Source organism: Calypte anna, chromosome 8, assembly GCF_003957555.1.
Source record: "Calypte anna isolate BGI_N300 chromosome 8, bCalAnn1_v1.p, whole genome shotgun sequence".
Classification (NCBI taxonomy): domain Eukaryota; kingdom Metazoa; phylum Chordata; class Aves; order Apodiformes; family Trochilidae; genus Calypte; species Calypte anna.
Window position 1 is genome coordinate 21,430,808 of NC_044254.1, and position 22,745 is coordinate 21,453,552.

The 22,745-nt window shown below is 39.3% G+C and overlaps 1 protein-coding gene across 1 annotated transcript in view; it reads right to left on the reverse strand.

Annotated features, from left to right (window-relative positions):
* The window catches only part of TESK2 (testis associated actin remodelling kinase 2), an 81,998-nt gene extending 59,721 nt beyond the window's left edge, over window positions 1-22,277 (reverse strand). Inside the window, exons 1-2 of the mRNA XM_030455581.1 lie at window positions 22,026-22,277; window positions 14,095-14,398 (exon numbers count right to left, since the gene is read on the reverse strand). Coding sequence (XP_030311441.1) covers window positions 14,095-14,316 — 222 coding nt within the window. The 5' untranslated portion in view covers window positions 14,317-14,398; window positions 22,026-22,277. The remainder of the gene's footprint in view (window positions 1-14,094; window positions 14,399-22,025) is intronic.
* Window positions 22,278-22,745: the final 468 nt, after the last annotated feature.

The following is a 22,745-nucleotide window of genomic DNA, read 5'->3' on the forward strand; positions in this document are numbered from 1 at the left end:
TTTATTGCTGGCAAGCAGTTAAACTGTCCCTTTGCACTCAGATTCTTCTAGGATCAAACCACTTTTTAAGTACTTTACCCTGGCTATGGCTAGCTGCATGGCCTGCCTGCTCACTGTGTCTCCAAAACATCATCTGATCCTGAGCCTTACCCCATCCTTTAGAAGATGAAAAGTATAGAAAGTCATGGATCCAGATACAGAAACCATAATACACTTGAAGGAAATTTCATAACAATGATTAAGCAAGGCTTAACTTCAAAAGAACTAGTTGCTATATAAACACTGCAGTGAGTTCACATGAGGAATATCCTGCAAAAACTGGTGGCTTTAATTTTCAGATTACTACTTAGCTACAAAATTCTTTATTATTAAAACACTCTAAATATAATTCAAATATTTAATAAGTTATATAGATATGTAAAGGCTTTATGAAAATCCAAACCATTATATTACCTGTTGCCTGGACTGAACAGGGAGGTACACTTAAGCAAGAGCTGAAATCCAGCCTGATGTCATCTTTCACAAGGCTTTTTTGACCTTTACCGTTAAGTGTACCTTTCCAGGTGTCCTTGGAATGAGCATCTGAAGAATACTTCCTAATATTGATATTATAAATCTGCCAGAACTTTCAGTTTTGCTGCTAGTTTTTCACTCATTTTAATTACTTTCAAACCATAAAATGATGATTTGGAAGTATTTTGTCACTGTTCTCTTCAAAAAATGCATTAATTGCTTTCCAGTTTTTCCTTACCTTCCCCTCTCTTGGTATCCAGCCTCAATGCCTAATTACATTTACAGATTTTACATAGCCTACTACATAAAATCATGTTGCCTCTCTATCTCTAGCACTCACACCAGCTCTTTCTTCACTCTTTCATACACCTTGATCTTCATTCTCGCCATTCCACCTTTGCCTTTCCTGCCATGTGTCCAAAGTACCATTTTAAAAGCAGCCCTCTCTAGTCCAAACAGATTACCTTCCCCATGTTTGCTTCCTGTTTCTGAGCTCACTGTATTATCCACAAAAAATGCTGTATACATTATTTTTACTTACACTGGCTCACCAATTCAAATGTTTCCTCCACACTCAGCCTGCAGCCTTCATGTTGGTGACATATACACAAAAGGTCAAATTATTTTTTCTATTTAACTTTGTCACCTTCTAGCAACCTCGTTTCTGTAACAGCCTGAGTGTCTTCATCTGATTTTCAGCTACTTTCTCTTGTGATAACAAGAGATTAAAACATGACCTCAGTTACCTTTCTAGACTGCTTGAGCTAACTATGCTACAGAGTACAACTCTTGTGTTTAATTGAAGAAAACTCCCTTAAACTGAGAAGACAAACCTGTTCTTCAGGTCAGATCACTCTGTTTGTAAAACTGGAATCCAAATATTTTCCTAAATGTTAAAAGGTACCCACAGTCAGATAGACCTATTCCAAGCAGTGATGCCTCTATCAAGTAAAAAATCCGATGTCACCATAAAAAACTGCAGTGACAAAATAGAACCTTAGAGAAATACAACTGCAGATAATATTAACATACTATGTTGATGCTAGGGACTCAGATTAGGTTGTGGTTGTTTTCAAAGTAGTAGCATATAATGTCACTATGCTCTGACTTCTTGGAGCAAGAAAGAAGCCTGCCAAGTATAATAAAAGTTTGCCAAACAAAACTAGACAGGGTGTGTTACAAGAGCTTTAGCACAGGTTCAGAGGATGTACAGAAACTAGGCACTAAACAAAACCCAGAAAAAAAAGCCTGACAGTAAATGTGACTCCACAGATTTCTTTTACTAAAAACAGCTGTGAGAAACACACAGAAAAAGCTGGAACATTTTTCATTTTCCATTTAGTACAAAGGTTGGTATTGGTCATAACAGAAAGATCCCACTTTGTTAACTTCAATACCTCCTAGTATCACCAATCCAAAGTAGTAAGTTCAGTTACTACAGTATGTTCCATACTTATGGTCAAATGAGTTCTCCAGTTTTTTGGAAAAAGTTAATTTATAATTAGTGAGACAGTAGTACAGTTGATACTTTGCAATCCATTTGTGTGTGCCAGAAAACCCTCAATTTTTCTTTTGTATTTTGTTTTTCTTCATTGCCCACTGTAACTTAGAACCAAGGACCAAAATACAGCATTCATTTATTTTAAACAAACCATTTATTGATAGGAATCTGTGCCTATCTCTCTGCTGTTAACTTGATCTCAATTAAATCATAAAAGCAAAAAGAGACTACAGTCTTATTTTGAGAGAAAGCACAAACTAATCAGAGGACTATTGTTCCACAGTTTGAGATGAGATATAAACAGGCACAGCCCTGGTGGGGAAGCTGTAGCCAGTTCAGTGAAATGTAACCATATAAAATTCCATTTGCAATCCAGAAGAAGGAATATGGACCCATCTCTTAAGTACTGGGCAAAAATGCAGAAGAGCATTTTTATACCACAACTTCATTATATAGCTCAGGTGTGTACTTTATACCCAAGTCTATGTCACAATCTGGAAAGGAAAAGAAATACTGAGGTTGAAGTACAGAACTGTGAGCTTATTCTTCATTTTTAATGGCAGCTATCATTGAACAGCACTGGGCATGCCACTCCACTTACTTTCATTCCCTCTTTAACCTCTAAAAAATGGAGGTGATACCAGTATCTGCCTGCCAGCAAAAACTGGGAGCTTGACATCTGCAAATTATTACTGTAGCATTCAAAGATAACAGATAAGATGATTTTGTATATGTGTCCTTATTTTCTTGTTTAATTTGGAATATTTATGGTTAAACATTTCCAGGACCCATAAACTATTGGTTTATCCTATATGAAACATGAAGGTGTATACATAATCTGCAGATCTTTTTGATGCAAAAACTACTTCAGGCTTAGTCTTCCTGACATACAAGTGCAACTACAGCCTTTTACAATTTAGTACTGAGCATGCAGTCCTCTCCACTGTTCCAATGCTGACATCATCATCACTGTTCAAACATGTCTGTCAGGATCACTTTGAAAATCTATCTGCATGGGAACCCTGAGCTAAAGCATTGTTTTGGGCAAAAATAATTCTCATATTTCAGTAACAAATATTTCAAATCAATGTTACCATGCATGAGTAAGGAAGTTAATTTCACATTTCAGGACAGAGACCACTGGCATGTAACTATTGCTACCATATAATCAAGCTGCAGCACTAGGACTTGATCACAACCACAATTGAGAAGAGACCATGGAGTACAAAGCAGTAGCATTTTCCTCACTTGAGGATACTTAAGTTTTTATAAATTGCTACATTTAATAACTTCAGGGCAACAGCCAAAACAAAAGTTCTAAATAGTTTCTTGTTATTAAAGCCCTTATGGAACTGCTCTTCTTAAAAACTAAGCTGTCCTAGCAAAAAAGTAGCTAATTAAATATCCCATGCAATTTCTTACGTGCCCCCTCATTGCCAGTAAAGGTTAGGAAGCACAAGGTCTGGATTTGCAGGACTTCAATGCAGGCAGTGATGTGAAAGTTACCCACTGTCATTAGTGACTCAGACATATTGTCAGCTAGGGATTAGTTAACAAAGCACTGCAGCCCCTGTATCAATTCCTCCAGCGGATGTTGCAGAGCTCTGTCCTCCCCTCAGCCCCTAATCAGGCAAGACCATCAAACCCAAGTGCCCATCCACACAGAGCAGTGCCTGCTGCTGCCCAATTTGAAGGGCCAGGCAGCTGCCATGAAGAATGCTCAGCTTGTGACAAGCCAGAAAGATTGGTCAGCAGCCATAGTGACTCCTAGATGAAGGAAGCTCTGAAGGAGAGGAGAAAGGAGTCCTTGTGATTTGGATATGGCCTCAGTAGCTACTAGGAACAGGGCATTTGGGATGACATGCAGAATTCCTAACAACTGGAGAACTAAAGTCTACCAGAAGCTGTATCATGCAGATTTAGGAGTTCCTTTCTCTGATGATTACCAATGGCTACTGAGAGGCTATGAGAAAGCATTCCCTACAGATCTGAAACAGTAATTATCATCTCCTCTGCTACTGCCATCAATACTAATTTGCACTTTTCATTCACAGATTTCATACTAGTCAGTAACACATGCACATGTAATACCATCACACAGACATTCCTCCAGGGACAAGCAGTAAAATCCATCACTGAAATAGATTCAAATGTTCTCCCTCTCCCCAAACCAGTAAGTGTTCAGAGGGGTTTGTCACAATGCTCTTAAGTGATACACTCCATTCTCTAGGCACAGTCATGTTAGCAGTGGACATATGCCAGCCCAGTTATTTGAAGAACAGTAAATCAGCACCTGTCTCTCAGTATCAGCCATGAATGAGCCTACACAAACGTGCATGTTTGCCAGCTGGCAAAACACAGAAAATCCCAGAGCTGCCAACCCAGCACATCTCCATCCAGAACACAAAACTAAACAGATCATTTAACTCTGCTTGAGAAATTATTGTGAAAAACAAGACAAAAAGCCCACAAACATTTCTGTGCCAAAGGGAATCTTGCCACCTGCTTTGCCCCTGGGAAATTTCACAAAGATACTCAGATTGGCACAACTTTTCTCCCAGAAGAAAATCCAAGACCCAAAGGACTCTGAACTACAGAAGCCACTGTACTCAAATACACTAAATCTACTCAAATTCAGCCTGTGGGTTCTCTTATTGCAAGGTCCCACTTGTTATAGTATCAGTGCCTTTCTTATTGTTGACAGAATTTGGGAGCATTCTCACTAATTGTGAGGACAAGACTTACCTTGGACATTCAAGATACCAGCTGCTTAACAGGAGTTAGAAGTTTCCAGGCCAAGTTTCCAAACAGGTGGTAAGTAATTTCAAAATGTGTAAATTTAATTTACAATAATTTTTTGACTGAATATTCTTTTTAGCATCGTTTGTTTCAGTGATTTTTTGCTTTGTTTTTTTACCAAAGAAAAAAATCCTTCACTTTCAGATTACAATAATTGTTCTGCAATATTTTCCACAGATTTTTCTTCAGTGGAGAAGCTGCCTGACCAAACCAGAGAAAGTGAAACAAACACATAGTGTAAACAAAGCTCTCTTTCCCCTGTCTGTCAATTTGCTTTACTCAGTATAGTTTTAGACTTCATTTGTAGCAATGCCAGGTAGTACTGTTGGAAAAAGCATTACAGAAACAAGATTTTGAAAATTTTCTTAAAATTTTTCAACACAGCTACAAAGGCAAGGCTTTCTGCTACCTGGTGACAGCTCCTGATTCACTCCCAGTTTCCTCATCTGATGTTACAATGTGATTATTACACGTATTTAAGATTACTAGCCAAAAAACCCAATAAATATAAATACTTATTTTGGATAACAAATGTGAACAAGCCCAAGTATTCTTTCATTTAAAAGTAGGCTTTTAAAAGCATTCAATTCTGCTAAATATAAGAGTACCCTGAAAGTCAGATAGGTAATTCTGAATTTTAATTATATTCACACACAAGTGAGAATGAAGTCAGAATTTTGCCCCAGTTCTGCAGTCCATGAAGACTAGTAACAAGCAGGAGGTTCTTAACTCCTGTATTAATGATCTATTGGAATAAGGCCTACTTACTATTACTTTTTTCCATAGCCCATGTCCTATAAAAGCACTGGCTAATTAAGTGGCAAGGACTAGGGTGACAGTGACTCACTCGACACATCAATAATGAAAAAATCATTAGCAAGAGGAAGACAACTGCCTGGTTTAGTGGCTACCACACAAATCCTCTTAGCAGCTGGGAGAAGAGTTCCAAAAAGCTGACACTTCACACATCAGTGCAAGACAACTGAAACTTACAAGACTTCTACTTTGATTAAGAAAGCACAACCATTCTTAAGATTTATGCCTCATCTCAGTTCCTGAATGGTGCTTCTTTCTACTCTTGACAGAGTAGAAAGAGACTGATTAGAACCTCACAGTTGACATAACTAAAAACTTTGAAATTAAGTTTCAAAGTTACTCTGCTTTCTTGTTCAGTTTATACTGGAAGAAAATGAGAGAATTTTGAAACCGAAGCAGAAAGGACAAAGAAAAAGCATGAGAGAGATTTGAGGCTTCCTGTGAAATTGCACATGATCAGCTGACTTCTACTTCAGTGCTGCCTTCCGAATATTTTTAACTTGAATACCAGAAATACTTTCTTATGAGTTATGCAGAAAGATATTTTTATTGAACTTCGAATTTCAAAATCTACAGAGTTACTACTTTGTTCCTTAAGACAAAATTATAATAAATCTAAATAGAGAAGGTATGGGGAAAGTGTACATCTGTTATGGAGAGAAAATGTTCCAGATGCTTCCTCACTTCCTCAGCAGATTTTTACCATCGCTCTGCTAAAAGCTTCTGCCCTCTCAACCCCCAGATGAAGGGGCTGTTCATGCACATCATTTTCACAGAAGTCAGAGCAACTTCATCTATTGCAGGTTTCTCAGTTCAATGTGCTTTACAACACAACTACTCCTCTCTTGCTCAATAAAGTTTATTCTTCAGAGATATACAGGAGTTATCTTCCATGACAGTAGTCTGTCCTGTCAGCTTTAAAGCACAAGTTAAGGAGATGTCCATGAAGAACAACAGAAAAAAAAATGCTTTTACCCTGAGACAAAAGGGTGAAGAGCAAGTAAACATGAAGTTTTTTGAAGCCTATGTGTTTGACTTCACAACTCTATAAGGCAAACACAAATATGTATAGTGTGGAATGGAAGGCCTAAACAGTAATAAAAAAGCACAAGTTTGATGTAAGCAAACCTTGCAAAAAGCTATTATGCCTACTGACCTACCTGTACTCTGGAGACACAATACAAGTTCACATGTGTTAACCCAGCAACACTAAACCTCATATAGAACAGCTACCATAAAGAAAATCACCTATGCACAATTAGTCTTCCTATCACCTTCCACATAAAAAACACACACAAGCATTCTGCTCAGTTGGTTTTGTGGAGATATTAATGTCACCTTGAAGAATGAAATATTGGCCTAAAGTCTGGTGACAAAGCCATGAAACCTTACAAAAGCAAAAGCCAAAGTTCTGCTAAGGGCCAAACTTCTATCTTAGTTTGGTATTAACAAAGAAACTTTCCTGTTTACAGTGTTTATGCTGAGGTTTTTAAATAATAATCAAAAGGATTAAGAAAAGTCTGTCTCCAATTGGAATGACAAAATCTTCTTGACTTACATTGACACATAATCCTTTCCCCCTTAAAAGAATTCAGGGCAGAAGGTATTGACTTGACAGTCCTGAAGACTGACATCCCATTTATGCAGAAGACAAGTGCACACAGAAGAGACAGTAAGAACTGTTCTGGGAACTAGTAAGAAAGAATCCTGGTACTCTACAAGCTGGAGCTTTATCCTGCAGGAGGGAACTCCAGTTCTGTTCTTGGCCATTCTGCATACACTAGGAATAATGCACACACTCAAATTTAGATCTAAAACACACTAACAGATCAAATATTGCAGTGCTTGCTTATCTCTCAAAGCCCAAGTTAATAAAGATTCCAGTTTTATAATGTGCTTTCTGCAGACTCTAAGCCACTTGTTTCCAAAACATTTTCCAAACAGATTTTGCTGAGCATGGGTTGAAAACCAAGCAGCAGCTCCCTTGCCTTGAATTCAGATTCTCTTGCCACTTTTTTCCCCCCACAACTTTTCCATGCAATTTTTGCAGTCATCCTCTCCTTTTAATGCAAACTAGCATTCCCTTCTCTGCATGATCATTTATAAAACTACTGAAATATCTCATTTTTTCTTTCCACACATTCACAGACCTTATACTCTTGGAAGAAGGCCTCCATTGACATGATCACTAAATGCCACAGGACAACTGAACCCTGTCAGTAATGAGTTGCTGGTAGAGTCAATAAGCAAACAAGACAGGACCAGCTGTAGAAACAACTCAAACTGGGAAGTTCTAGCTATAAAAGGATAGATTAAAAAAAAAAGTTCTAGAATCTTCTATAACAAAATTTTAAAGGACAGGCCAAAAATAGTTGCCGAGACAGATCACATATACTTGAGTCTACAGCTCAGCTACAGATACTGTAGTAGTTCTTATAATATCTCTCCTCAGATTTACATTGATTTTAAAATTAGGTGATAAGAATTAAGCTAATTGTGTGTTTTACAATAGTAATACACATTATGTGAACACACTACTTCATGCCACAACCCACTACAACTAGATTAAAGACTGGCTAATGATAGCTTAAGACATGGCTGTATGTGACAAAGCAGCATGAAATGGGGAAGTCTTCTACTGTGATTCCAAAGGCATTGTGCTGGACCTACTGTTAGACAACATTCTGTGTTCATTTCCAGCTCACTGATGGATGTTGCCACTCAAAAAATGTTGAAACTTTTAAGTTTATTATCCAGTTTGCAGTATTTCACTTAGTAGTGAACCCCATAAACATATAATTTAACCATGAGGCATAATTGGACAACATATTACATGAAAATAGATATCCATGCCAACTAAAACAGATTTTTTTTTAATCAAGGGACCTGTCTATTCTCATAGGTTTTGTGTCTGAAGTCCTATGAGTTAGTCCCTCACTTACTCTACTTTACAGTTTTATTCAGTATTGTTTGTTCTATTTAATAATTTCCGTCGAACAGAGGTCACAGACCAGAAGAAGAAAGTGACTACAGCTTCACATCAAACATTTCTGCTATGGAGTCCTCAAGGCTTGCATAATTACAGACAAACACAGATCAAGTAGAATGGTAACAAAGTCATAAGGCATAAAAAAAGACAGGTCTCAATGAGTCACTTTGGGAAATCCTGATCAGTACTATCCCTCAGATCTACGAGAGTCAGATGTTCCAGAGATCAAGCCCACCAGCATGACAATATGCCTGTGAGACAGAGTATCATCAATTACACAAAACAGAAGTGATACTAGATAGTGTACAGAAGAGGCAACAGAACTACCAGTTTTACCCTAAGTAATTTGCCAGTACCTGATAAAAAAGAATTACGTGCAAATGCTCTTCACAGTACCACTAAGCACAACTCCACATCAGCCCTGTTTGATGCTTCTCTTTATGACACTTTGAATACATTAAATAAATACAAGAAACAGGATACTAGCCTCAGGTACATACTTAAACAGGCACACCTTCTTTGATCAGTCAGCACTTCTGAAACCCAGAGCACATAAATTTGACCATAATGGAAAAACCTAACAACTAACTGATGACCATCACTCCAGGGTATTCAGATAGGAGGCCTTATAGTATAATACATAAGCACAAAAAGCATTAATAACTTGAGGATACCAACCCATTTGCACCCACAATCCACACTGTTAAGTCAATCAAAAGCACACTGTCCCCTGTATGTTCAGACTTGGCTTTGCAGATGGATAGTGCTAGTTTCATAGGCCATGAAGTTCACACATTACAGAACAGCACCAAGATCTTTCCAGCATTTGTTTCTCAAGGTTATCCATGGTAGAGCAGCACTAAGATGAGACCCTGGCTTTTGTACGGCTTTGATCCATCTTACAATGCATCTTCATAAATTAGAATAATGTGATCAAAAAGGTACTATGGTAAAGTAGCAATGTAAAACCATAACCAAGGGAGTAGCTAGTAGACCACAACTGAACTGTTAAGATTACCAGGTAGGACTCTGGAAGAATGTGCCTGAAATCAAACTAGACACTGAAGGAGGACCAAGCACTTCTGAGACAGGATTAGAATTCAAAGTCATCTGAAAAGGTAAGAAATGCTTGAGCTGGGGGTGCAGAGAAGCTTTTAGCCCAGAGTGAATTAGAAGGTAAAATTTCTTTTGTAAGTTCAAAGCCAGGAAAACTGTGTAGCCAGAAGTTCTGCACAAAGGATCAAGTTATAGGAGATCATAAAGGGAGTGCTTGGTGCTTTCAGTGAGTATGTTAAAATTGGAGGACTGATTTTCATATCTGTTTTTTTCTCTGGTGACTACTTTCAGATAGCAAATCTCTTCATTCCCACAAGGTTTAAAACACAGTTCAAGGTGGTAAAGACTGTGGCCTTTGTTGATTTGAGTTCTGTCTTCACATTTGATCTCTGCCTGTCCCACAGATCACCTTTGGAAGGCAACACTAGTTTTCACAGGTTTGAATGAGCATGTTCCCTGACAAACAAAAAATACTTTTCTGCATGATACGTATGTCAACTCACTAGCAGCCGGGGAAGGGGCAGCTTTTTAACAGTCAAGCCCATCATTACAGTGAGATGTCTCTGTGATACATAATTAATCAGTGGAACCCAAATATAAGTTGTTTTCCCCCTCTCTAAGTATCTTCTAATACTACTGTTAGATGGCTAGGTGTACTTAAAACAGCAGAACTGTCTGCAGTGAAATTACTGCTTTACCATTTACAACCATTAATGCTTTTCAAAAGACTTGATCATTCCTCAACAGTCAAAAACCTCAAATTCCCCAGTGATTAAAACTGTACAGCAACACAACCTTTGCAACAGGCAACCAAACAGGACAATGAATTTGCACAGTCCTATATTGGATCAGTATCACTGTTTTCATATATAGTGAACAATAAAATTGCAAAAGTCCATTCTTAAGATGCAGCTGAAATGTCAAAGTATTTCCAGGCTCTCTTGAAAGTTCAGCTACAGAATGCACAGCCAACAAGAACACCTGAAAGACTTCGCTAGCAACTTGAATATTTAGTACTGGCTTTGAACCTGAAGGTATATTTGAATAGAAAAAGATCCTGGATTTTAGTCTGACTGCTGTTACAACACACATTTTATAATTAATAGTATCTATTTCCTAATACAGTATTTAGTTTCAGTATGATGCTTATCTCTCCCGTAGTTATTTATAGCTCCATCAGCCCTTACTGGTGTTCCCAGCTAGGAATTTAAAGACTTGGGACTATATCTGGACATTATTAATTTACAAACAGTCTTTGTCCAGCTCGATGTAAAAGGTAACCTCAGTGTTTTGCAATTGCCACTGAAAATTAAAACAGGTACTAGCCAGTCAGCTGCTTCAAACTAGATTGGTAATAATTTGAGTAAATGTAATTTTTCCAAACTAGTTTCTGTAATACTTAGTATACAGATTAACGTGGATTTGAATTGTTATAATGATGGTTAACAAAATCAAAATGCTAGTTTAGTACTTTATGTTGAATAAACCACAAGGCTTAATTTGTGTATGAATAGAGGTGAACTAAAAGATCATTCATAGCACATGTGACCATTAATATATATACCTCTAAGATACAAAGTATTCTTATTCTCAAATTAAGAGAAAGTAATTTCTATATTGAAATGGAGTTTCCACGGAAAAGAATGGAAATTGCATTCCACTGAAAATGATTGTCAGTTACATAGCAAAACAAAAATCCAAAATCATCAAAACAGTCCAAGCATTCTTTGCTAAATCACTTCAGTGAACTTCATGTATAATGTTCACAAAACAACAGAAATACCTAACTGAAAAATACTTGGTGCCATGGCATTTTTTAAGACATCTTTGCTAATTTAAAGAAAGGCTTCGGTTCTCTTGTAAAGTTACTTGCACAGAAAGTCTAAAACTATCCTGGATTTTTCTTGAGTTCAGTCATTTAGCTGGGATTCAATCATTTAGCAGATCAAACTGAACTTTTAACTGTGCCACGAGGTTCTCCTTCCTGGAAGCACATCAAGGTTCTTGCATGAAATCTGATCATCAGCACAGTAGGATTAATGACAGAGGTGGTCAGGCTGATAAAGTAGAACAGAAACCTGCTTAAATGAGTATGGAACTATATTCAAGATAAGGTCATAATGCATTCTTGCCCCTTTTGCCAAAACTGAAGCTAGACCTTGTTTGAAGCTGATGTGAAAGAAAAGGCTGTATTACTCATTGTCTCCATGCAGGAGGTCTGTGGTTGTTTCTGGGAAAACAGACATTAGATCCTTAGACTGCTGCCATCACTGTCTTAGAGTAAAAGCTGTTGCTGATTGCAGACTGACTCCCAGTGCTGTCTATAACTTTCTGAAACAGCAAATGTCTAGGGAAGGTTTTTAACAAGTTAGCAGACTCATGCACAGAAATGTAACTCAGATATCAAGGATTTCACTCAATCGTCCTACGTTCTCAAACAGACATTTACCTCTGTATGTCACTGACTAAACCACGTGCTTTCTTAAAATTTTTGTAATAAATCAATTACTATGAATGACAGAAAATTGACCTTAAGCCACTTCTGCCCTCCAGCCCCCCACCTACATTTGTTTTCTAACAATAATACTGCATCTTTTCACTGGATATGCAAGCACACTGCCTCAGGTAACTCCTCCATGTTGTTCCTCACCAATGCATGGTAGATTATTGTAGCTATTTCACCTAGTAAGTCTGTTCACAAAGTATTGTATCTATTTGACTACATAGCTTTTTGAAGTCGCAGCGTAACTACAATTATCCATACCACTACAGGATAAATTTACAATCTAAGCACTGGAAAATCCAAGAATTAAAGAGGGCAAAATCCTGAATTTACAGAATAGGAAAAGACACAATGTCTAACCAACATCACTGAGCGAAATCTAAGACCCAAAACATGATTTCTGACATTCACATTAACAAAGGTCTATTTCTCCCTTGTTAGAGATCACCCAAGTCTATTTGTACTCTTATACACTTCACAGCAGCCTCACCAAAAAAGCTGTAAAAATGAGTTCCAGTAGAACCCAAGACTTTAGAAATCAGTTCATTCTACAGTAAAAAATACCTGGATATAAAGACGGTTGCTAAAAAATGCATTACAGAACACCTTCCAACAGGAAAATAAGAAAAACAAACAAACAAACCCTTGTTTTCAATTGGTACACAAGCTGTCTTTAAAAAAAGCTGACCTGTATCAAGACCCCTACACACTACAATAAAATTCTTTGTGTCTCTCCATTTGAAAGAATTTAAAGCTTGTGTTAGTGGAAATTAAATTTTATTTATCTTGCTAAACAAAAAAACTGCTGTGGAGTGATTCGCCTTTACACACAAGGAGAAGTATATATGAAGATCTGAATGTCGTTGTGTATTAAAACAACATTAAAATAATTTAAATTTTCTAATTCATGTACCTATTTCACAGCAATGAAGCTGGATAAGAGTTTTTTTAGTTTCAGTTCTTAATGAAAAGTCCCCCTAAAGTATCATGGAATGGACATCATGAATTTTGAGATTTTCTGGAATTTCACCAAAATGGAAATAGTCTAGAAGGTGACTTCATTTAAAGCCAGGAATTAGGACAAGGAAATAAATTATTTTTGCAATGCCTGAAAGTCTAGAAGTCAACTCAATGTCCTATTCCTCTACTTTACCAGAACTGTCAGAACAGTAGAAATATCACCTGCACTATAAAACTGGGGTTACCTGTAAGGTTTCCAATTCATTTGACAAAAAATTTATCCACTTCCCAGATTCATAACAGCAAGTCACTGGCAACATCAGATTTTTTCATTCATACTATTTACTTCAAACCAATCTCTGATGATATGAGTTAAAGGCATGGCATAACAAGCAGCAAAGGAAACAGAGAAAACCAGCTAATTGCATTGCAGCTTCAGTGCAATCAATTCTGTGGTTTCAAATTCACTAACCACATGTGGCTTCAGTGTAGCATCCAGTGTTAGGAGGCAAAGACTACCAAAGGAACAAGTACAATCCCACAAAACTAATAATCTTGCTAAATTAATGGCATTCATCCTTACATATAAGAGAACCAATAGCCATTGGTGTTCAATAAGCTGCAAGAATGCAAAAATACATAGCAGAGATCAAAAAATAAACTTTTTTTTTTTTTTTAGCTTTTACTGTCTGCCCCACTTCCACAGACAGTGGAAGTGTCTTCCTCATAGCCTCTGCAACTCCCCAGATAAATTATAAGTTACAAAAAACAGCTGGAAGAATGACAGAGGAAATATTTGAGACCTGTAAGTTCTTCTTCACTCACTCATCCCGAGTAAAGCAAATATATGAAACAGTTGACTGCAGTGAAGGCAATAAGTATCTGCTGATACTCTCGTGAATTCTCACGACATGAGAATTCTCATCAACATGAAAGAGAAAACAAGTGAACACACACCTTGAACACCTCAGAGAAGAACCCAGAGCCAATTTTCTCACATGTGAAGTCATCAAGACGGGTAAGTCTGGAAAAGGCACTTATTAGGGCTCTATATGAAGAGGTACAAACTCTTCCTATCTGGGATGCAGTCCCTTCTCCTCCAGCACCACCATCAAAGTCTTCAGCACGCTCCAAGCGCGGTGGAAATCCTGCTATTGAATTCCGCTTACTTCGGTCCATTTTGAAAACAAGATTTTATTTTGCTAAGGGAGGACTTCTCACATCTTAGGTGATTTGCTGTCTTCTCTACTCTTGTTGGATCCTAAAATACAAAAAATTGAGATTACTGTTATGATTGCAAACATATACAATAAGTTTGAAAGGACTCCAACAAAACTTAAGACAGTATAAGAGAATAAGAAAACAAACAAACAAACAAAACCGCAACAAAACAAAACCAGCAGCAGATACCCAAGTAGGAGCATAAAAAAAAGAAAAAAGGCACTACAACCAAACAGCATCCTCAGTAAATACACATTATCTAATGAACTTTTCCTCTGGATTCATGAAAATACCCTGTTCTCTGGCTATTACAAGATGAAGAGGTTTGGAACTCAAAATTTCACTGGTAACAACCTTCATTACCTCCCAGCCCCATCTTTTTTACTTCAATTCTGGTTGCTAAAGCAATCAACTAAGTAGGAGGAAAGGCACAAAATGTAACATTCTATTCTATTTCTGTAGCAGTTGGTGACCAACCTCCTACTATTGCAAGAAACCATTTCATATTAGGGACTGAACAAAGGACCCCAAACTACAGAAAACAGATCAACTTTCAGCTGACATCAGGAAAATTATTAGCTGTCAATAACAGTAGCTGGAACACCAAAACCTTCGTTTTTAAAGCTTCCCCCTATGAGTGTTCCAAGACCAATTACATAACTGGTAGGAACACAAGTTTATAAACACATAAGATCTAGCTCCCAAATTTATGAAAATATCAACAATCCTGCTACAAAAACAAACTATTCTCATAAGAAACTGCCAGAACAATTCTCCCCAAAAAACACTTTCTAAAGCTGTATTAATTTCAGATCAACTGCAAATACAGGAAATAAGCTACATTTGCCAAGTAGGAGAAAATAAGAAAAAATAATACTGACAGGGAGTGGGAAGAACCAAAAATAAGGGATTTTTCTTTATTTTTAAGAGGATGATGAAGTAATCAGGATGACTCTGGAGCCCATCAAATTCAGCTTGGACTGGCAAACCTGACAGGTGGCCTACTTTTTTTTTTTTCCTTTAAACCTCAGACTCATGAGGTTATTCATCTTTTTTTCCAGACTTAAATGTTCATTTAGAGCAATTTGGTAAGCCCCTACAAAACCTGAACAAACTGAGCAGTCACAAAGAAGACAGATTTCTTTTTTTTTCTTTTCTCTTCCCTGGGGTTAATGAAAAACTGGAGGGGGGAGAAGGAAACAATAGAATTTTTTAAAGTGGAGGGAAAAAGTCATGAAGCAGGGAGCAGACCAGGCAATTACACTTCTAGTTACACAGATGCACAGAACCTGAACAGTACACTAAATTCAAAGAGCATCTCAAAAACAGGCAAACCAGCTGCCCTCTGGATATACAGAAGTCCTGTAACAGCCATGTTTTGTATGCAGTGTGTCTTTCAGAGGTGCTCTGTGCCAACACACCAGAAAAAAAAACATAGTCCTTCCCTACCTTCAGAAGTAAACTCCATTCAACTGTGTGGAATTGGTTGTCTTCTCCAAAAAAGGGGAAAAGAAACAAAACAAACTCCACACAACACATTTTTCAAGAATGTTTATTCCAAACATCTTAACATTTACCTCTCTAAATGGGAGTTGAGAGGGAAGTAGGTATAAGAATCTTACCAGGGCCTCATTAAAGAAAATTGAATCAAATCCCATGTTGTGGTATTCTTACAGAATTTCATATGCAGACTCCCATATGCATGAGCTTACTGCACTTCTCAGATGATAGGACTACACAGTCTAATGTAATGGTGTGGTCGACTGTCACAGAGATCAGGATCCAATTTCTTAATTTATATTCTTGTCCCATGAGCCTCGAGGGTCTGGAAATGGTACATAAGCACCATGGGGATAAAGCCTGTTGTATCTCTCCAACTGAGAAAAATAGCCCAGAGAACCTCCTCAGCTATAGAGGAGATGCCTAGGAATTTCCAAGGCATGCTTAAATAACTTCCTTTGATCTGAAAGAGTCAAACTAACATTTGGTTACTTTTCATTGAGATAACTGTCTGTGGAAGTGGGGCAGACAGGAAACCATGGTGCTAACGATTCACTTTGTGCAACAGGAGAAGCAAGTATCTTTGGAGATTGACCAGAAAATGCTGTAATTGAAGAAACAATGTTTTAGAACTTATTCATCAAGGCAGCACCCACATGCACTAGACACTTTCCAAGTAAGGGAGCAAGCACTTGCCCCAGAAATCCACTGGTTGACACTCCAGTATCACAGTAGCACTGTATGAAGTGGACCCTGGAGCTTGCTAAATCTACTGAACTGAACCTACAGATCCACACTGCAACCAGAAAAGTAAAACAACTCGTGAGTTAGGACAATAAGTTTAAGTTTTCAGGTAAGGCAAGATATCGGCAGATATCTTAAAAATAAAGAACATTCTTGTTGTCTTGACTAGATGAAGTTACCAAGTTAGGTAAATTATCTTAAACAAGAGAAAACTCCTCACTTTGAATTAAAGTTTCCAGATAAAAATCAGCTCTCAACACAGTCTCTCAATTTAGTTAACAACAAAACACCACCCTCACACATACACATCCTTTTGATTGAAATCACATGGTGAGCTTTACAAAACTCTATACAAATCCCACAATGAAAGAAGAGATTCAAAGTACTTCACACAACATAAACCCCAGAAGATTTCGCCATCTAAGTTCCCAAGTAATCCATTCCTTTATTTTTGCCTGCCAGAATTTGCCTTCTTACCAGAGAGCTACAAGAAATCCTTGGAAATTATTAGGATAGAGCTCCATTTGTCTAGTTTTCTGCACAGGATTGCATACATAGAATTAGAGGAAAATTTCAAGTGGGCACAATTCCAACTGGGCCTCCTATCATTTTGGCCAATTACACTAATGATCACATTCTCAATGAAATCAACCAAGGTTTAATTGACTGTCAAGTCAGTCTGAGGTACTTTAATTTACTACCTCATATGGTTAATTAAAGTGCACTGAACAGAATCCAAGACTATCTTGCAAATCCTGCAACCATCTAAGAGGTTCCAAGTGTGCGGTTTTTTCATATTAAAGTTCAGCTTAAAAACTCTTAAGCTGTGCCCAAGATCCAATTAAAAAAAAGACTAAATGCTCTAAAAAATATTTACCAATAAATTCTCAGTTTTCAGAACAATTTTCCTGATACTCTTATGCAAGAAAAATGCACCCCATCCTGCCAAGCCAAGATCATTTAAAAATACACCTCCAAAATGCATACCTGCCCTACTCACCAATTTATAACATTACTGAAAAACACCATTTCAGAATATTTCATGTCCTATCACATTTTAATTTCTTGGTTTAAAAAAAAAAACCTTGAAGAAAAAAAATGTCCATGCTAATGGCTGCATAAAGATCAATTTCTCTGCTGCATGAATGCCAGTACCTAACATTTTATACTTCATAGATATAAAAATGGGTAAGGCTTCTCAACTTCAGCAGCATCTTTTTTAATGGGTCAGGGTATAAAATATGATCCTTAAAAAAAAACATTTAAATTTATTACCAAGACTTTTTCTGTCCCCAGCATAACATGTGGATATTTGCACTCAAATGTCAAACTCATGATATGCTAAAAGATGGCCTAACAACAACCATTTTTAGACACAGAAGACTGTCGCTAGGCATTCAGCCTGGAAAGCAATAATCTCGTAGATGCATGTTATTAATTTGAAAAGGTTTTCTAAAGAACAGGATGCCAAAGCTTTGACATAAATCCTTTGCCAGGAGTTAACTATTTAAACTCATAGTCTGATGTACTCATAGTCTGTAAGCACTAAAACCTAGCGCTACAAAAACATGAAGGAATTACACTGGCAAGTGTCACTCAACAAAATAACCTGGGGGGCCAGGGGGATTCACTGTAGTAATGTGCAAATTTCAGAAAAGCTTCAAAAGAATGTAAAGAATAAAATCTTCCAAAGACAGAATTGACTTTGAGGTCACTAGCCTGGAGAAACAAAAAAAAAAAAAAAAAAGAAGAATGTTTGGGAATGAAATACAAGAAATCAAACTCAACAGCCAAAGAGAACCATGCATTCCACAATTTCATTCTCAGCTGCTGACTTTCCTAACAGAGGAAAGTTTTTTAGTTTGTCCATAAGTTACTTTCTTGAGTTTTGAGGAGAAAGTTAAATATTTACAGACAAGGTACCTATAAGTACCAGACCTTGCACTACATTTGGTCCAACTCCTCCTGAAGATGAAGTCTTTTTGACTACTTTTACAGGATCATGTACTAGGGTCCAACTAAACATCTTAATAACAACATTACACTCAAACATGACAATCCCAACATTTTCTATTTTCACTTAGGTACCATTTCATTTCATCTCCCCTGTAGGGAATATTCCTAGCTCTAGCCAATACTGTCATTGCATAAACTTCCCACAACTAGAGCTGACATTCCTCAGAAGAGACCTGCATTTATCCCTTACTACACCATGCTTGAAATTGGAAGTCTGCTAAACTGCGTCGTGGTTTTATAATGCAAACAAACCTTCACAAGAGGCTAAGCTGAAACAAACAGCTCATTTATTTTGTGACTGTAGCCAAGTCTGAAACCAGTAAGAGAGACTAGCCATTAACTTGCTGCAGAGCTCAGGATTCGGGGCCAAGGTTGTAGGTTGACAAATATTTACATCAAGCATAGGCATAAATTCTGGCACATATTTATAAGGTGAGTATAATTGGGAGGGGGGCAGGAATGAGAAACTCAAGCAGAAAACCACTTGATTCTTACTCCTGTTTTAGTTTCTATGGCCCAATTATAATACAAAACTAAACCTCTACAGCGGAGTCTTGCAAAAAGCCACTGGGCCCCAGACTCTAGCCTAGTTACAAAGAATCATTAAATAATCACTCAAGTAGACTGTGTACAATACACAGCTGCAAATGGATAATTTTAATATATTATGTTTGCCTAACAAAACAGAGCTCAGTAAAGACACTGAGAAGCAGCTCATGCCTCCCAGGTGTAAGCAGGCTGACAGTTGCTTAGCTGCTGAGAAAAGCAAAGGGAATCAAAGCCTTTCAATACCAACAGACAGAGTAACATCTTGGTAATCAACTCGTTTCCCCCTCAGCCTCTCCACCAGGTTTATGACTGAGGGCTGACAACTCTGTTAGCACTGGAGAGGGTTCAGAGGAGACCACAAGCAACTTTCTGTTGTTTCAATGCAGCCCTCGAGAAAATCAGCTCAGCAAAGGCAAGAAAAGAGAACAAGAGTGCTTGAAAGAGGGATGAAGGTAAAGTAAGAAGGCAGGCTGAATTCCATACCTGACTGACCCTTTTTGGGCAAAATCTTAACATATGTAGATCATGACACAACACAGAAAACATCTTTATTTTCCAGCTAGAATTATAATCTCTGCAAATATTTTAAAACATTCTGTCCATGTTACTAGTTTCATGGTACAGTGAAACACCCAGTACTGTGTTTACTTCACGCACCAGTTACACATTATGAATAGTAACACAGTCTTGACCAACTCATTTATGAATCTTTTGAAGTGAAAAGAGGGGTTCCTAAAACTGTTCCTGTTAAGGTCTTGGGGACACTGGAGTCTGCTGGTATTTACATACCTGAAGGACATATAACTCTTCGTCTCTGAGCCACAGACCTGGAGTGTGCAAAGTCAGCCCTTTAAAAGCAAAATTCTCAAAACTAACTCCACTCCTGGTTGCAAGAGCTATTACAGTTCTCCAGTGCAACCCATGGGACAATCATATCAAAAAGTGGCTTAGCCACCACCAGAAATGAGTTACACTTAAGGAAAAGTGACAGGGCAATATGAAAAGAGGCTTACCATCTAAGTCAGAGGACTTGGCAACAGACAACAGATGGAGCCAGTGTGGTACAGTTGATGATTATTAGATGCACTCACTGATAAATAGACAGTTTCAGATGTATGTTAGGGAATCAATAAGCAGGAAAAGGGCTTAAAAAATTATGAATATTGCCTTTTTTAATCTTACCTACAAGAGAAGTTATAAAATAAAAAGCTTGGCCATTGTGCAAATGCACAGTCCTCAGCTACAGGAAGAACACAGAAAAGGAACCAATGATGCAAGTGAACCACAAGCTTCATTCTTTTCTGCAGCAGACACAGAAGCAACAGTCGCCTCCTTTAACACTGCATGTCCTTCATAAATGTGTAAAATGACTGGCATAAAAAATTACAATGGCAAAAAGCAAATGTATAGGACTGGAGGATATAACTATGTTACAAGAGGCTTTTACCATCAGAAAACCTCATTCAGACCAACCTTCTCCTTCCACAGTCATGAAAATACTAGGCACTGAGCAGGGTTTGCTCCATCTCTATCTACTTCTCTGCTGCCCTCACCAGCTGTCCAGCCCCCTGGAACAGCTCAAAACACAGTCCAAGCAACAAACACAAGAGAGGACACACTTGCCACCAGGTACAGGGGACACACTCCTTTGTCTTCAGTTCAAGCTACTCATATTTTTACATGCAAGTTTTACAGGAAGACAAACCAAAATGGACAGTGGAATTACACAGCCATGTCTACAGCTGTACAGTATGCTTTTGCAAGAGTCAGAAAATGACATTTTTATTGGCCTATCAGGTTATGGTATGCAACAATAATTTCCAAAGATGATGACTAAATGGAAAGGTTTATGGCTTGTCCTTTGGGCATATCAGAGTCTCTCATATAAAAATCTTATCTTAGGTTGTAAATTCCACTGCCTAATTAAGTTCATAGAACTGTAAGCTCATTGACTTTGCAGGCAATAAAATATGCTAGAACTCTGATCTCTAATAAAAAAAAAATCAGTTGCAGCAGAAAGGCTTCTCATAAATTAGCATAAATAACAGCCGTAAGTCCTTTCAGGGAGGCAAAAAGAAAGATATAAACTTAAACGAAATTTCATTCAGTACGCTAGAAATTTTAGCTTTCAACAACCACCTATCAGAATATCCAAGTGGAAAGTCCCCTGTACTTGCAGCAAATACAGTTCCCACCCTCAGAAGAACGCAACATCAAGAACGATCACCTGCATTTACACAGCACCTTTCATCCGAATGCCATAAAGCAAACATATATATGCACATACACCTGAACAGTCGAGCATGTCATTAAAATATGATTCATCTATTCTTACAGGATAGCGCTTAAAATAGCAAAACCTGAGCCAAGCTTTCACACCTCTCGGCAAAGCGCCCGTGTGGTTGGGCAAAGATTCTACCTCTGCTCAGGCAGACCCTTGACCGGACCAGGGCATGAGTTTCCCCGCAGCCCGCCTTCTCAGCCGTGCCTCGGGCGTCCTGCAACACCCGCTCCCCCTCACACCTCTGCTCCGGGGCGATTGCAGTCCCTCCACGCACCTGCTAACTGAGACGGCATCACTCACCTCACCGCACTACCTGGCCGTGGCCGGGGTAAGGGAGGGCGCTGGGGATGGTGACAAGACCTCGCCTGCCGTCCCTTCCCCGGAGCGGCTCCACTCCTCCTGCAACACCTTCGGGGGCTGCCCGCACCCGCAAGGACCCTCCTCTCCTTGACCCCCCGCAGGCACACGCACACGCACAGCCCCCACGCCGCCCCGCTCTCTGCTCGCGCCCCCCGCCCTCCGCCCCTCGCGCGCTGCCCCTCAAACCGCCGCGCGCGCGCCGGCCGTTGCCTACCTGAGCGGCAGCGCCAGCCGGGCCTGCGGGCGGCGCGGGCTCTCATGGCCGCATACCCTCCCGCCGCCAACCCTCAGCAACCCGGCGAGGGTCTGCACTGCCGCTGCGGCAAGCGAGGGGGCCCCATGTGAGGAGGGAACCCAGCTGCTGGACCCGGGGCCGTGATCACGGCGGCTCCTCCTCCCTCGGCCGCGGCCCCCGCCTCCTCCTCACGTATCCGCCCCCCCCGCGGCGAGCGCTGCCGCCCACAGCGCAGAGGCGGCACCCGACCAGGAACCGCCCCTCTGTAGCAGCCAATCGGCGCCGGCAGCGGCTGGATGGACGGCGGCGGTTGACCAATAGAGAAAGGGAAGCCAGGCTGAGGGACGCGCGGGTGGTCCACGTGAGTGCCCCTTTCTAATTGGTGGTGGGTCAGTTGAGAGACAGGCTGGTTAACCAATCATAGGAGGGACAACAGCTCCCGAGACAAGCGCGGCAGCCAATGGCAGGAAACGGAGAGGGGCGTTGCTAGGGGCGCCTCGGTGTCACTGGTCAACCTTTGGGGGCGGGCTATAAATAAGCGACTCAGCCAATAGGAGCGTAGTACGGTGCTGACGGGCAGGAGGAAGAACCAATCCCCGTATGTTTATGGCAGCGGTGGGCGGGAAGCTGTCAGCTGGACGGGCAGCCAGGCGGGCGCGAAGGGCGGCGGGCCCGGGCCGGTGGGTTCCGGAAGGCCGC